The sequence below is a fragment of the Palaemon carinicauda genome, chromosome 6 (genome assembly GCF_036898095.1).
Source record: "Palaemon carinicauda isolate YSFRI2023 chromosome 6, ASM3689809v2, whole genome shotgun sequence".
Taxonomy (NCBI): domain Eukaryota; kingdom Metazoa; phylum Arthropoda; class Malacostraca; order Decapoda; family Palaemonidae; genus Palaemon; species Palaemon carinicauda.
The window spans coordinates 8,388,868-8,389,884 of NC_090730.1; the positions used below are offsets into that span (position 1 = coordinate 8,388,868).

General features: G+C 39.1%; 1 protein-coding gene across 1 annotated transcript in view; it reads left to right on the plus strand.

Moving 5' to 3' along the window:
- Positions 1-620: 620 nt before the first annotated feature.
- LOC137642417 (calcium-activated chloride channel regulator 1-like) overlaps positions 621-1,017 on the plus strand; it is a 347,063-nt gene continuing 346,666 nt past the window's right edge. Inside the window, exon 1 of the mRNA XM_068374969.1 lies at positions 621-1,017. This exon is cut by the window's right edge and continues 160 nt beyond it. Within this exon, the coding sequence (XP_068231070.1) occupies positions 989-1,017 (29 nt within the window). The 5' untranslated portion in view covers positions 621-988.

The following is a 1,017-nucleotide window of genomic DNA, read 5'->3' on the forward strand; positions in this document are numbered from 1 at the left end:
GTTAAGGTGTGGTGTGTGTGTGTGATGTATATTTTTGTGAATAGATTTGTTTACTTTACATAGTGCATAAAGACTTGTACTCAAATGCGGGTGATTTGAGCACACCGAACATCCATTTAAGTAACTATTTAAAACAATTCGAGTCTTTGAAAGGACATGTCTCGACTCTCGACAACACACGACAAGAGGGAGACAAGAGAAAGGAAGACAAAACTTTAGTATGAAAGTCAAACCTTATCGCAAAGTTAGTGATAAAACTAAGATCACTTTGTAAAATAGTGATATCGAGACAAATAACAGCGAGTAACGAGTTTCTTCGAGAAACAACCGTAGCTCCTCCCTAGTGCCCAACAGAGTTGTCAGGTTTTCCAATTGAGAAAAGGCCAACGTCTGGTCAACTGCAGCTTTAAAAGGCCAACCTAATAGTAACAAAAGGCCGAAAATATATCCTTTAAAGCCAAACAATTTTAAAAAGGCCAAATTTAGGTATCTAGCGCGAAAAAGGGCTAAATTGGAGATTTCTGGCCAGAAAAAAGGCCAACCTGGCAACCCTAGTGCGCAAGCGTGACGTATGGCAACCTCACCGCAAGTCCCGCCCTCAGTCACTCACTGACAGCTTGTCGAGAAGGTTGTGTCGAACTGCCGCTGAAGCCTGCCTTGCCATGTGCCCCTGGACTAATGAGGAATGACGGATAATTTTAACTGTTACTAATACGACCCTGAAGATTATTAGTGATATGAATTCTATTAACGAGTAAATTGATGTTTTGAAGTGATCAATGGAATTTTAAATTAACTTTTGACTAAGTTTTTGAGTGAAGTGATTTTTCTGTGCCTTGGATTATACTTTAAAAAAAACTGTTGATTAAAGATACGACGAATTATTGAATTATTAATGAACGAAGATTAAACTTATCGAAAAGTGAAACCAACTCAATATGTAAACACATTGGTCGAGATCATTTGGAAGTTTTGACCGCCCACAATCATGCGGATGGGAAATTCGCGGGCGTGGGT